At 42.5% G+C, this 13,006-nt stretch overlaps 1 protein-coding gene across 2 annotated transcripts in view; it reads right to left on the bottom strand.

Annotated features, from left to right (window-relative positions):
- Positions 1–4,997, bottom strand: part of TAF4B (TATA-box binding protein associated factor 4b) — a 70,503-nt gene extending 65,506 nt beyond the window's left edge. For both annotated transcript variants that reach the window (XR_008211366.1, XM_052704456.1), the window contains exon 1: positions 4,476–4,997. Coding sequence is in view for 1 of the 2 variants with exons in the window: in XM_052704456.1 (XP_052560416.1) it covers positions 4,476–4,746 (271 nt within the window). In the remaining variant the exon portion in view is untranslated. The remainder of the gene's footprint in view (positions 1–4,475) is intronic.
- Positions 4,998–13,006: the final 8,009 nt, after the last annotated feature.

Below are 13,006 nucleotides of genomic sequence, written 5' to 3'. Positions count from 1 at the left end.
TCAGTATTTTTTCATCCATTTGTGCATGGATGATGCTATTTTTACTGCTGTAACCTAAAGGGTCCTCTAAATACCGCAAAGGCAATCGAAGTCAGGCTCACATTTTCTAAGGATTAAGTTAAGCACTCACCAATCAACAGCTGTAATTCTGTGCAATACAGCCCAATTGACTTTAAGATTGGAACAGCCTAAAACACTAATTTTCCTGAGCATCGTATTTCAGTGCTTCAGTATTCAGAGCGCATTTGTTTTTATGTGAAAACCATAAATCTAGAAATTAGCTTTATATCTACTGCCAAGATTGAAATCATAATTCCCATAGGGCACCACATTTAATGATATGAAGGCATTGTTGTGCTAGACACATTCAGTTGTGAAAGTCAAATCAAATCCTATGGAGCAGTTGAAATTCCCACTGGCTGCAGCAGAAGACTTTTGCTCACTACCTGCTAAATTTGAATTGGTTCCTCAGGTCTGCCACAGCTTTGACAAACACTCAGGAAAGAGCTGACTGGCATTGGTGCTTTTGAAGAGAGAAGTTTTCAATCAACTCAGGTAAACCTGGCTAAGCAGAGGATACCATTGGGATATTAAAGTTGAAAGAATGCATCATTTAGCACCTTCTGGTCATCTACAGGACGAGTTTTATACTTAGAATTCAAGAAATTGTCCACATCCAAGAACTGCAGACTTTGAAGCAAAGTCTCTAGCTTCCTGATCTGCTGGAAGAACATTTTGACTAACCACTTACTAAACAATCAAAACATAAGAAGTTAAAAATTAGCACTTCTATTCTAAAGCAAAGGACTGATGCAACTATGAAAACATCAAGCAGCTTTACAGCCAAGAAACAGCATCAGAATGGAACAAGGGAGATTCAGAGTGCAGTACAGGAAAGCCACTATGCTGGCTGAGACGTGAATGATGATATTTGTCTGCTTTCACCTACACAAACAACCTTAGAGCCACACAATTAGGAGAAACACAGGGACACTGCTTCAGTTCCCTCCTCCTTCCTGCAGGTGCCTGCTTCACTGTTCACCTGCCTCCTGCCACAACACTCAGTTGTGCCTTCTCAACAGCTATCTGCTATCAGCCCAGATAAGCTGCAGGCAGCAGAAAGCTTGCCAGGGACAGGCCAAAATAAACAAGTGAAGACAACTGAGCTGCAAATAGGAGCCAAGGACCTGTACCTGTCACTGTTTGGCCTCCAAGGCAGATGGAGAGGAGATTTGGTGTAGTAGCTGAGCCTCACACAAGCATGCTAGCCTAAAGTAAGGCAGAGTCAGGACACAAGCCCAGATGTGTGAAGTGGACACCTCCAGCGGTACTGGCTCACCAGCAGCACCAACCAGAGCCAGGCAGATCAGCTCTCTCCCACAGAAAGCCCACCACAGTAAGCAGATCCAAAGGTAACAACAGAGGATCAGCCAGATGAGCTCTGCAATGTTTTGTCCCTTTGGGAGAGAAGCAGATACAACTGACTGTCTCTTCCAACACCTGTACACAATTTGAGGGACAGGGACAGTGTAAAATCCACACAGACACAGAATTGCATTCAAAAAAAGAAAAAAGGAAATCAAATGCAATAAAGATAACCAGAAACCTCACCACTCCTTCTCCTCCCCAAGCCTTTACCCATTTCCTTCTTTTAGCAGCACAACCCAACAATTTCCTCCTGCAATAGGAAGCTTAAGTTAACCAAGGGTTCAATTCCCCATTAAGAATGTGGACTATGACAAGATATTTGCAGTTTGGGGAAGAGTTTTGGAACAGCACAGACCACAGCACCCAGAGCTGGGGTCAGAAGCATATGTTATTGGCAGCACTGCACTCTGTCACTGCCTGGCCTTCACCAGTCATACAGACAAGTTGATCGAGTACAAAACTCTGAAATGCTGCAAAAGTTAACAGTGACAGTAACTGACGATCATAGATATTCCTTCTATTTAGGAAGAGACAGACCCATCATCCAGTCTAAGAGCTAATAGCATTTTAAGGGCAAAACACAACCACCAAAGCTTCAGGGTAAAATCTGTCTTGTTGAAAGAGGTGTGTGAAAGAGTCCTTGGCTGAAAACATAGCACAGGCAGGCAGGGTCTCCCACCTCATGACTGCTGGTACAGGAGATACTCTAAGGACAAAAGAGGAACACAGCACTAGTCTGGCTATTCAGCCCCGAACCTGCATTTTGAAGAGGAAAATGATTAAATACCCTTGTTAGTCATGTACAAGTCTGGTTCTGTATGCAGGGCAGAACTTGTGAAGCACAACAATCTTCCATGGGAAACTCAGTGAAGTAGCATTTGGCAGAAGCATAATCCAAGCTCAGAGGAGTGAAATACCTGGTCATCAGACATTAACTTTCCCACCTCTTCGCTTTACTCTGGGCAAGGAAGAGAAAAGCAAAAGCTGAAAAAGAAAGAACAGCCTAAATCCATGACTTTCAAGAACTTTTTCTGCCCCCCAGACAATAGAGTCAAGTTCTGCTGTCCTGGATGCCTTTCTTTTCTGCAAACAGCAACTGTCTATAAAGCTAAAAGAGCAAAACCTGCTCTAGACTGCAAGTTCACAAGTACTGCAAAATGACAAATAAAAGTGCTGTTGTCATCCACCTTTTCTTAAAAGAAGCCATTTTCAATGCCTCCAACTGCAGTCCAGAGAGAGCACACTTTCTGCATGCATTTTTCTTACCAGCTTTCACAGGTACTGCAGGTTGAATGTCACTGTTCTAAAGCCAGGTGCAATCTACCTAGCTCATTTTAGGCCATATGGCTAGGTTTTATAATTTCTTTGGAATAAACTCTGCAAGCTTAAGGATTCAGTATTTTATTCCACTGTCTTTTCTAAGTAGTCCAACACTTGTAGTTTTAATGCTATACCATCTTACAGCACCTGGATGATTTTTACATCAATTCAATTTTTAATGAGTAATAAAGACAGGGGTAGAACATTAACACTTTATCAAGCAAGAATGCATTTTTAAAATTGTCCTTAGGATGATCATTCTGAAGCATTTCCTGGAGACATTCACCAATTCATAAGAAATCCAACATCTTCGGTGCCCTTTTTGGTGTATTAAATTCTAGCTAAAATGTTGCAGAGTACTGGTACCTCTGAACTTTCAACACAAAGTCTTCTTTCTTAGTTTGTCCCAAGAGCAAGGAAAACAAGATGATGCAACAGAATGGTAACACCACTTTTGTTACATTTGCCAATTGCCACAACACAAGCCAGTTTATACCCTGCACTATGCCTTCACTTACCTATATCAAGCTACAGCAGAGAAAAAAGAAAGAAAAAAAAAAAAGAGAAAATAAAAAGTATTGCTAAGTTGCACTTCCCAAACTACCAGCTAGTTGTACATGCCTTCACCTGCATGGAAAGATGAATGCCAGTACATTCCAGAGAGTAAAGCATTAGGTAAAAACCCTGAAAATTTGAGATCCTGACTATTAAATAATAAAGAAATAAACAAACATTTTCACCACATTTCATTTCAGAGGAAAGTTGGCAGGGAGTTAGACTCATCCCTGACTGCTGACTTACCCAGATATTACAGCACATGTGAGTGCTGGGAAACCCAAAGCAAAACTTACTTATTAAACACTTTCTTTCCCCTTATATTAACAAATCCCAAAGAGACATGTGTCTTTGAAAAAGAAGCGGAAAAAATAAAGAAAGAAAAATGAAAGAGAAACAAAAAAGAGGAAATGCAAACATGCAGCAGCAGAGGACAGAACGTACAGTCAGACCTCCATTTAGGCAGCATCCTACGTGGAAGTAACTGAAAAAGATGCTCCAACAAAGGAGCTGTCCTAGCAGAAAATAACTGCAGCAACAATCGCACTGAGGCAACTGCGTACCTCAGGAGAGTAAGAGTAGTGGTATCAGTCACTGTGGTACAGGTAGGAACACCTGGGCAGTCCCTGATAGCATCCCAAGTCATAGCTACCACAAAGGTAGCACTGGGTGCTACACCAGTGTTCACTTTGCTGCTCCATGAAGTACATCCACAAACTTATTTCCTGCACAGGTGTGATAAAAAGACAAGCCCCTCGAGCATTCTCACTGCACACCTTACACAGAGTGATGCTTTGCTCCACGAAGGTCTCGCAGGGGCCTGGTTAGCCACCACAGCCATAAGAACTCCACTGTAACGGCTTGCGCGGAATGCAAAACAGTTGCCTTACGCGGCAGCTTCCACATCCATCCTGAATCCGCCTCAGGTGCTCTAAGCACCCCTAATAGTGCCCGACTCAAGCCACCCGTGCTCTCCACGTCCCTCAAAGCAAGCGAACACCCCACCTCACCCACCCTCCTCACAGGGCAGAAAAGCGACCGGCTCCCAACTCCTGGGGCACTCGTCCCAACTTTCCCCATCTCACCCAGCTTCCTGAGCTCCCATTTGCCCACGCGGAGGGACGAGGCGGGAGGACACGCGTGGGGCCCCGCGGCTGGGGGCACGCACTCACCTGGGGGCAGCTGGAAGTTGGCCGGCAGCTGGATGGTGGCGGTGGGCGGCCCCTTGGGTACCACCAGCGGCCGCGGGCCCCCCGCAGCAGCCGCGCGCATCGCCGGGGGCCCCGCGGAGGGAGCGGAGGGCGCCGTACAGCCGGACACCTTGGCGGCGGGGCTGCCGCACGCGGGAGCCGGGCCCCCGGCGGGAGAGCCGGCGGGCGGCTGCTCCGGGTGCCCGCCGGGCATCAGCCTGACGGGGGCCGCCGCCGCCGCCGGGGCGCTCATGGAGAAGGAGAAGGCGAGTGGGGCGGCCGGGTCGCGTAGGGCCCCGCGCCGCCCCGCAGCATCGCTCAGCGATCAGGCGCTGCCCCGTCCGGCGGCACGCCGCCCAGCACACATGGTCACCCCGCTGCCTACTGCTCAGCGGCCCCACGTGGGCCCGGCCTCCCCCGCCGGCGGGAGGGAGAGAGGGCGGGCGGAGGGCGGGCCCGGACCGCCGGCTCGTCCTACTGCGGCGGCGCCCAGCCCAGCCCTGCCCCGAGCCTCTCAGGGCCCGCGCCCGGCCGCCGCCCGCCGTGTTTATAGCGCCATGCGGAGGACGCGCAGGCGCTTAGGCTCCGCGCCGGGCCGCGTCACGGGGCGGGGCTGCAGGCATCCCGTGGCGCTGCGGGGGTTTGGGGTGCGCGGCTGCCCTTGGGAAACAACCGCGGCCTTTAATGGCGCTTCCCGTCACACGCTGAAAGTTGTTTCAAAAAGGCAGCCGGCGGGTCGTGCTGCTCTGCTGGGGATGTCGGCGTGACCTTCAGCTATTTTAGGGCTGTGTATCACTGGGTTCTGAAGCGTGCTTATGCCCATAAAGCTGAAGGAGCTCTGTTCACCTGCTCAAGGTGAGTGCAGCAGGAGTCAGGGCTTGGTGTGTAGTACAAAAAGCACAACGTGCAGCAAAGAGCAAGAAAAGCGGGAAAAAAAAAAAACCACGAAAAGGAAGTTTCATTTGAACTCATATTACCCGTGTAAAATGTGAATCCAAAAAAACAAAACAAACAAAAAAAAACCTGCCCTCTGTGCCCTGAGAGATGGCTCGCTGTACTGCTGCTCACAGTTCATCCCACTGCAGGAGGAAGACAACACTCCCTAATCATTTCCACTTACAACTTTGTTTAATTTCAGTGTTACTGCTTTAAAACGCTGTCAGCAGTTGCTGAAACAGAACAGGGCACTTCAGAGCGCTCAGAACTGCAAGCACGTGGTCACAGCTTCACGTCTAGCAAGGTCAAGCCATACTCTCCCAAACTGCTACAAGCAGCAGCAGCAGCACAAAGACACACCACAGAGCCTGGCTGAAAAAATGCCTTGATATTCACACACCTCAAGCTCACCCTACCCTACCTGCTAGTTACACTGCTAGCTGTAGCAGATTGCAGAAAAGGCTACTATCCTAAAATTTGCAACATACTAGGTCAGACAAGGTGCCAGAGATATATATTCCTACCTTTCCTACCTACTATTTGGGATCTAAGCACAGCACTTGCTCTCTTGCACAGCACCTCCTTGCCCTCATCGCCACAGCTCCCATTCCTCCAGCCTCAATCGTTCTCCTGCTCATCCAGAAGAAACTCAGACCAAAATCCCACAGAGGGAGCAGCAACAGAGCAGCTTGTGGAGAAGAGGAAGCTCGGGAAGACCTTATTGCTCTCTACAGCTGCCTGAAATTAGGTTGTAGCAAAGTGGGGGTCAGCTTCACCTCCCAGGTAACAGCAATAGAACAATAGGTAATGTCATTAAAGTATGGTTCCAGGAAAGGTTCAGGTTAAATACTCAGAAAAAAATCTTCTCAGAAGAGCTGTATGGTATTGAAACAGGCTACCCAGGTTGGTGGTGAAGTCACTGTCCCTGGAAGTGTTCAAGAACAGGATAGAAAATGGTGCTGAGGGACATAGTGGGCAAGGTTGTAATGGGTTAATGGTTGGACTAGATGATCTTGGTGGTCTTTTCCAACCTTAATGATTCTATGAATGGTTACAGTTTCAAAGCAAAAGAGTGGATGAAAAGGACTCTGGAAGAGGAGGCTATGGAGTACCTCAGGGAGGAGGAAGTCTCCATACCTCTTACGGATCTTCCAAGTCTGAGCAAATTAAATCACAATTACTTATGTGTATGAGCCTATGTTCCATGCCTAAGGTAACAACCAGGGCATGAGTTACCTCCCACGCACTGAAGGATGTTCAGAGAAGATGGAGAAATTTCTGTTTCAGCAATCAAAACCAGTAATGACTAGTGACAGAAGGAATACGATGCACTGAAAGGCATGCTGTGCAGAAAACAAGTTCTACTGCGCTGGAACTTCAGGGAAGAATGGAGTAGGCTCATTAGTTAAGTCCAAGCTTTCTTATCTTGGGGCCATTCATCTTCTGAAGGAATCCCTGAGACCACCACAGGAGTGCTCAGGAGTGAAATCATACCTAGATGAGACCAAAAGAAAAAGCCGAAGTCAAAGAACGTGCATGAAAGCTGGTTGAACCACACTGTGAAGATAGCAAGCAGAAAGTACGGCATAGTGAGAGAAGACATCCCAACTCTGCAACAGGAACAAAGTAAGTGACATGAAAGACAACAAAGGAAAAGGTATAAGACAGTGATAATAAAAAGGGAAACTCCTCTGAACAGAGTAGAGAGGATCTAGAAATATTACAAGGGCTGCTCCAAAAGTAATGCTTCCTGTTTTATGATGTCAGAGGCAGATGGTGGTGGTATGGCAGTACAAACTGAGCCTTCACACCAATATTCCATCACATTTTGTTGCCAGGTCACAGACAGCAGCAGAGGAGCAGTCTGACAAAACAACATCTGGCATGGAAGTGCATAGGAAGCAAAGCTGTGTTACTGAATTCCTCCATGTAGAAAGATTGCACCCACTGACATTCACTGACGCTTGCTGAATGTTTATGGAGACCAACCAGTGGATGGTGTAATTCAGCAGGAGTGAGAGCAACAGTGGGTCACCTCTGCTAGTGTAGATTTTTGCAAGCATGGCATGCAAGCTGTTGTTTATCACTGGCAAAAACACACAGCTAATGGTGGTGACTGTGTTGAAAAACAGTGTTTTGTAGCTAAGAATTTGCTTTGTCCAACAGAGGGGCAACTGTCCAACAGTGTTATTATGCTCTTTGTATCTGCTTTATGAAAATAAATAAGAGGCATTACACACATCTCTTAAAAATAATGATAAAATAATACTGGGCTATGTTGAAGTACCATAAGCAACCTCTCCAAACAAAGCAGATGCATCAATTACTCTGTGAAACTGTACAAGAAGTAAAAGGAAGAGTTCTTTCTCCACAATGGAAAAATGTATTATGATAAAGGACTGAATACCACAAAATTCCTGTCCAGACAAGCATGCTTTAACACTTCAAACAATAGACTTCTATAAACTCCTTAAACTAGAAGGCAGTTTGACATCAAATACCTTGTTATAGTTTCCTACAACACTATAAAAAACATCTAACATGCTTCAGTGTTTTAATCTGTCAGTAATCCTCTTCACAAAAGTTGTATTTTTTCTCTGATTGATAAATTATCAATTATGTACAAGCAATGAATTAGCTGGAATAAGAAACTTTTAATATTTACATTAAATCTTTCTTAAATGACGGACCTGGAAGCACTATGGAATAAAATTAAGCATGTAAATGCAAAACAAGGGAAAGAAATACTTGTGACCATTTAATCTCGTTTGTTAAATTAGATGATTTTAATTGAAGAAATGAAAAGGTCACATCTAGATTTACCATGAAACATGTTTGATATTAACAAAGAAGATGAGCTCTTCATGAAAAGATGCTGAAAGAAGTGAGATACTGAAGATAAAACTAATAAGAATCAGAGGAGAGAAAATTTCACACCAAATAAAAAAAGGAAAGAGTTAGAATGACTTAGCTGGAAATCACTGAGTAGAAGATAGGACCAAAAAGGTTAAGTAATGGGATAAGTTTTGCAAATGTTAACTTATTTACTAGTGAAAATGGCCAAGCAAAACTATGACAGGATGTTTAATATCCTCAAATAACCATGACTTTACATTATATTAGCAATTTCAGTAGATTTGTTCAAATTTATAGTCGATGTCACAGTCTGCCCTATTTTTTTCTTGACTGATGATCTTTTATGGTCATGTCTTTTTCTTTTTGAATCTTCAGGCTGACAGATGCCAAAGCAAATACTGCACTTAAGTCAAACTCTTTGTTCCATGAGGTACAGTGCACTACAGCTTTAAACCTCATGAAACATTCAAAAGTACAGTAGGAAGGTAGAACAAAAGAATCAGGCATATACTTGTCTATTGTTCTAAGCTATAATGTTTGCTTGACTATACTGAGTTAGTAACAGCAAGTGAGCTTACTGAACACTGAGCTCAGGCACAAGGGAAGCCATACGAAGCAGAAGTTTTACCTGCAAGTGCATTGTCTGGTCTGGGGAACCAAAGCAGCATCATAAACCGCAAGACACGATCTGATGAGGTTGAATGATCAGGTGCATATGCAGCTCACAAGCTAGGTTTTAAAGCAAATAACATTTTAAGAATTATATAGCTGTATTACAAGGTCATAAAGGATACCACTTGTTTTCCAGAGGAATTCACTGAGGGAACGTGGTTTTCATCAGCTCCTGCAAAACACGTTAATAAATTTTTGCGGCAAATGACATGTGCAAGAAAAAAAAAGAATAGGCAGGCCTCTCAACAGTGCAGGGTGAACAAGCATATCAGGATTGGCATAACTGCAGCTCCCCTAGGTTTCAAGAAAAATACAGAGCTCAGCTTAGGAAGAAGCCAGTTCATTCAGCAGCTAAATGCACTGCAGACAGTTACTGCCTGTTAAAATTTCAAAAACTTTATAACAGCCATCACAGCTGTTCTGGGACACAGGTATTTTTCTTCCTTTTCAGATTCTTTCCCCCTCTATTTCTGAAACTTTTATTTCAACATCTTTTACACTAAAAAATAGGAATAAGACAAATAATCATCATCATCATCATCATCACAATTTCCATATGCAGTGCTGTAATCTATTCATTCATTTATGTTCTGTAGCAAAAACAGTGCTGCTAAATATCTGTGAAGCATTTCAAAATGATGCCAACCATCAGAATCAGATTTTCTTGATTTTATATGAGAATCAGATGATAGTAAATTAAGATACTGCCTGCAACCAACAGAAGAGTTACCAGAGAGACTAAATGGGACTGCATTTCCTTCCCACCATTAACACTGTGCAACAAGTGTAGTCTTGTGTTATGCTGCAAAACAATAGCCATTTCACTGAGGTGCATCCTACTGCTGATGAGGCTGAGGAAATGCTGTAACACAAATTACTCTGCTAATTCCTGAACTCCAGGTGCAGATAAATCAAAATTGATTGGTGTTCTCCTACATCCTTAAGCAGGGATTGGAATTCGGTTGCTGTAGACAGAAACAGCATGAACAATCCTAAGTTCAGATGTCAGTTGTAACTACATGCCACAAGGTACTTTCTAAAATTTATCTATATCTATTTATCTATGTTTAATTGCCTCAAGAATTATTATTATTATTATTATTATTTTACATCGGTAGTTGTGCCAGCTATTAGACTTTTTAATTTTAAAAAAGTCTAAGAATTAATATTTATTAATATTCTGGTGAATATTTCAACTTTGCTGGGAAAATAAACCTACAGCACAAAATTATTTTCTCCATGTGAAAAAAGAAAACAAAGCGAACAACAACAACAAAACCAACCAAATAACAACATCAAAAACCACCCCTCCCAAAACCCACTACTGATTGGGAACATAACTAATCAGTTTTATCAGGGTAAATGATTAATTCTTGTTCAAAAAGCAGGTTTGTGTCTACATTTTCCTCAAAAGCATTAAGTTGCAGGAGACTGTTGGTGGTGTGGTGCACTCATTTAACTTCCACTTTCCTGTGCTTGAATATTTTTTTGCATTCAGCAGATACGTGGTTTTTAGCTGATCTGCTCACCTTCCATTGGCAATTCAGAATTTGGTTCACTGTTAACACATAACGAATAAAACCATGGAAATACCCAATTTCTGAACTTGAACTGTGATCTTGTTTCCTCCTTTTAGACTTGTGAATGTTTCAAATAATTTAGACTTGAAAAAAATAAAAAGAACAGCTGGTCTTAATGCTTTGTTATTTTCATGAGGAAGGAAAAAATCTTTCTACTATTTGTCTTCACCCTTCACCACTTATACTTGAAAGGACAGAGATCTCACTTAAAACCTCAGGCAAAGGGGAAAACTAAAACATTAGTCTAATGTCAAAAAACATTAATGAAGAGCATTTAACTCTATTAATAATTATATTAATTGTTATAGTTATTATTAATTTATTTATATTTATAATTCTTTTATTTATTTATTAATATTTATTTTATTTAAATTTATTTAAATTTATAAAATAATAATTAATAAATTAAGCATTTAACTTCTTTACATATTTGGAAAAACATTTAGTTATAGTTCCTCCACCCTTTTCCTCTATGCTGTTTTCCTAAACATCCAAGTCACAGTCACTTATCGTACTGTTTTAGGATCAAATGTGTGATGAAATGCACAGCAGATCTCAAAGCACACTCACTGAAATTTGTTACTTGAGCTGAAGGCCTAGATACAGTTAATAGGAAACCCCGTGTATCTCTATTTAGGCAGGGTAGAAATTCAATGCACCCTTTGCTCCTGGAGATTGTCTTTCAAACAGCTAAACGAACTCCTGAGAATTGCTGGGCAAAGACGTATGGTGAACTGGAACAATTAACACAGTTTTGAAGATGTTCTTGTTTCTTCCACTGCTATCACAGAATCTCAGGCTGAATTTGGAAGGGATCTCTGGAGATCCTGCTCAAGCAGGGCCACCCAGAGCATTGTGTTCAGGCCCATGTCCAGCAGCTTCTGAAGATCTCCAAGGAGGAGACTCCACACCCTCTGCACCTTTGCCAGCGCTCCATCATCCCCACAGAAGTGCTTTCAGGTGTTCAGAGCAAACCTCCTGTGCTCCAGTTTCTGACTGCTGATTCTTGTACTGTCACTAGGCATCACTGAGTAGAGCCTGGCCTCAGTCCTCTTTATACCCCTTCAAACATATATACACACTGATGAGAATCCCCCCCAAGCCTGCTCTTCTCCACACTGAACATCCTCAGCTTTCTAAGCCTCTCCTCACAGGATAGATGCTCCAGATCCTTCAGGAATTCTGTGGCCTACATTCATGTCCATGTTTTTCTTGTAGTGGGGAGCCCAGAACTGGATCCAGCATTCCACATGTGGCCCCACCAGTGGTGTTAGCCGTACTTGGCCCAAGGTACTTTCTTTGCTGCAAGGACACATTACTAGCCAATGTGCATTTCTCTTAAGCAGTCAAAATATTCTGTTTATCACATCTCATGTCTAGAGTGGGAGTTCTTCCAGACACAGCAGAAATAATTACAAGCTAAAAAAATAATTTGTCATTTGATACTGATGAGTTTGTTTAGTAGCTCAATAAAGTCCTAGGTAGCTCAGGATTTTATGTATTCCCTTTTTGTCACACAATATAATCAGTAGTGAAAATATAGCTGTTCGAAAAAAAAAAAAAAAAAAAAAAAAAAAAAAAAAAGATTAAAAACACCAAAACAATCTGGTATTTTTAATGTTAATTTTTTGTATATATTTTAAAGTTTACATTTCCTACTTGTGATTGAAACAACAGCTATCAGACCACAGCATATCAGAAGTGCTGTGATACAAATTACTGCAGGACAAAACATTCCTAGTACTTCCGTCATTTTCAAAAGTAATGGTAATGTGTTATAACCAATGCAAATAGCAGGTTGCCATACACCTTCCTACATTGCTTCTGGAATGGAACATTCCCAACAGTGTCTTGCTCTATTGTAAATTAGCAGCAATCACTATAGCTCCCAGCATTATCAATCTACAGAGACACTATAAAAGTCACCTAACACTGTACCACCATATGTTAGGAGAGATTTCATATTGCAGACTGAATGCACAGGTGTCACCTGGAATAACTGCCATGAGGTTTTGTATGAAGTTTTATACTTGTTTCCTACAAAGTCGTTAACGTATACCTGTAAGAGGCTGGTTTCTCGTTTTTATAGGAAGTTCAGTAGAACTTTCCACCAAATTTCACAGCACACTGTACAATGAAATCATTAAATCAAATAAGTTCACCAAGCATTTTACATTTTCATAATGGAAATAAATCCAAGCATTTCTTCAAGCATTTACCTTTGCATTGTACTACATTACTTATATTACTTCTACCTTTGATGGTGTCCTTTTGAGCTTTCCTCTTCCAAAAACTTTTATACCACTTCACATCACATTGGCCAGTGGAGTACAGAAAAGCCAGTATCTCACCACAACATGAACAAATTTGCCTGCTGTTATCAATCCCAAAAAGACTTGTGTACATTTCATACTGGGATTCCACCAACATCATGCAATATGCAGTTCAGAAATTGCCTTGCTCTCAGAG

This window comes from Tympanuchus pallidicinctus, unplaced genomic scaffold (genome assembly GCF_026119805.1).
Source record: "Tympanuchus pallidicinctus isolate F22 unplaced genomic scaffold, pur_lepc_1.0 scaffold5, whole genome shotgun sequence".
NCBI classification, from domain to species: Eukaryota; Metazoa; Chordata; class Aves; order Galliformes; family Phasianidae; genus Tympanuchus; species Tympanuchus pallidicinctus.
Note: the sequence above shows the minus strand (reverse complement) of the source record. Positions and strands in the feature narration are given on the sequence as shown.